At 30.6% G+C, this 1847-nt stretch overlaps 1 protein-coding gene across 1 annotated transcript in view; it reads left to right on the plus strand.

Moving 5' to 3' along the window:
• MYO16 (myosin XVI) overlaps positions 1-1847 on the plus strand; it is a 580058-nt gene that overhangs the window by 124137 nt on the left and 454074 nt on the right. The window contains exon 9 of the mRNA XM_004704405.2: positions 696-846. Within this exon, the coding sequence (XP_004704462.1) occupies positions 696-846 (151 nt within the window). The remainder of the gene's footprint in view (positions 1-695; positions 847-1847) is intronic.

A 1847-nucleotide genomic window follows, 5' to 3' on the forward strand; every position in this document is an offset into this window, starting at 1 on the left:
CTCTTGTACTTATGTGTATGAGGACATTAACGCAAATACAAGTTTAAATAGTATTATGATAACTACTCTATGGCAAATTCAAAATTTATATAGTGTTTACTTTTTGTAACCATAACAAAATAATGGACTGGTATGTCTTATATATAGAAGAACAAAAATGAAAATTTCACAATGTATTTTTGCCTGTTTATAAGTAATAAAATGAATTTTGTTTGTAATATTACAGTACTTAATCATGTCATTCCTATTTAGTTTTTATATCATTACATTATAAATTTTATGTGCTTTGTATGACAATTTAAATTTTGTATGAATAAGTTAATTATTTAATTTAGCCTTTTATTACTTGTCAGCAGTCCATTTCCCCAATTAAATATATTGCTTAGTTCAGCCATGCCTTTCAATCTTTGTTTTAAAATTGCTTATTGATTTGTCTATTACAAAGTGGATATGCATTCATAAACATTTTCTTTTATAGTTCGAGTGAACATTTTCCTTTTAATGGTAACATGGAATGCAATTTAGAGCTAATAGAAAAGTTTACAGATTTTCCAATGATTTTTCCCTGCGGTTTAGAGAAAAAGTTTATCTGAATAAAAATAACCTTCTATAGCCAGGCTATCCTACACAGTTTTTTTTAATTGATGTGGCAACATCAAAATAAGACTAACTAAAGTATTGATTATTTCCCATAGAAATCCGCTGGTATTACCAATCGCCAAGCAAGACAGTTTGTTGGAAAAGGACATTATGTTCAAAGACGCAACACAAGGTCTATGTAAGCAACAGTCTCAGGACAGCACCCCTGCAAACACAATGGGGAAGAGCTATGCCGAGCCAGACCAGGTAAGTCCGAATCGTTGTATTTCTACCTGCTATTTCTTTTAACATCTTGTTTCAAAATCAGTGCTTCTTTAAAAAATGCTCACTAATGTTAATCCCCCAAAAAGGATTAATGAATGCATGGCTTAATATTTTGTGAAAAGTACTATAAATAAATTGTTTGCACATTGTGCTGATTGTTGAGAAATATACTGTGCTTTAGAGGGATTTGAGCTTGACCTTATATACCAGGAATGCAAGTTCAATCAATAATTTAATTTATGAATTTTTTTAGATGAGACATTAGGAACCATTCTGATAACCTATTATATACTTTCAGTTCTCATTTCCATCAAATATCGAAACAATTTATATTTAACAAGAAGGTTAAACCCAGAATCATTTATCCTGACGAATGACTATGATGCTGCCATGTGTGTGTGTGTGTGTGTGTGTGTGTGTGTGTGTTCATTCCAGTGGCCAAATCACAGGAGATCACTTAGGATTAGGGTGAGTGATACACTGGGGATTATGTAAATTAATATACTTTTCTTTTAGCTTTGTCACAGGTATAAACACATATGTTTTCTGTTTTTAAATGACAGCATAGTTTGTATCCTTGAAAAGATCATGTCCCCATTTATATAATTTTGAATATATTTTTAAATCATTTTACTGGGGGCTTATACAACTCTTATCACAATCCATATATACGTCAATTTTGAATGTTTAAAAGATATTTTAGTTAAGGTAGCTTTTCCAAATTAATTTTAATTGAATAATACCTTTCATTACTTAAAAGCAACTAAAACCAATAGAAAAATCTTCAAAATGCTTTTAAATTGTATCTTCCAATTAAGTGTTAGTCCCTCCCTTCCCTTCTTATCAGTCTTATGAACTTTTTTTAAACCAGCCCATGAGTTTTTGGTCATGATTTGTATACCTGTACATCTGACATGACTATAAATTTCCCAGTTACTCTTTGAGAAAGGTTGTGTAATTCTTATCGTTCAGTAGAGGAAGAA

The sequence above is a fragment of the Echinops telfairi genome, unplaced genomic scaffold (genome assembly GCF_000313985.2).
Source record: "Echinops telfairi isolate 266 unplaced genomic scaffold, ASM31398v2 ScPeMD7_7467;HRSCAF=8505_1, whole genome shotgun sequence".
In the NCBI taxonomy this organism is placed as follows: Eukaryota; Metazoa; Chordata; class Mammalia; order Afrosoricida; family Tenrecidae; genus Echinops; species Echinops telfairi.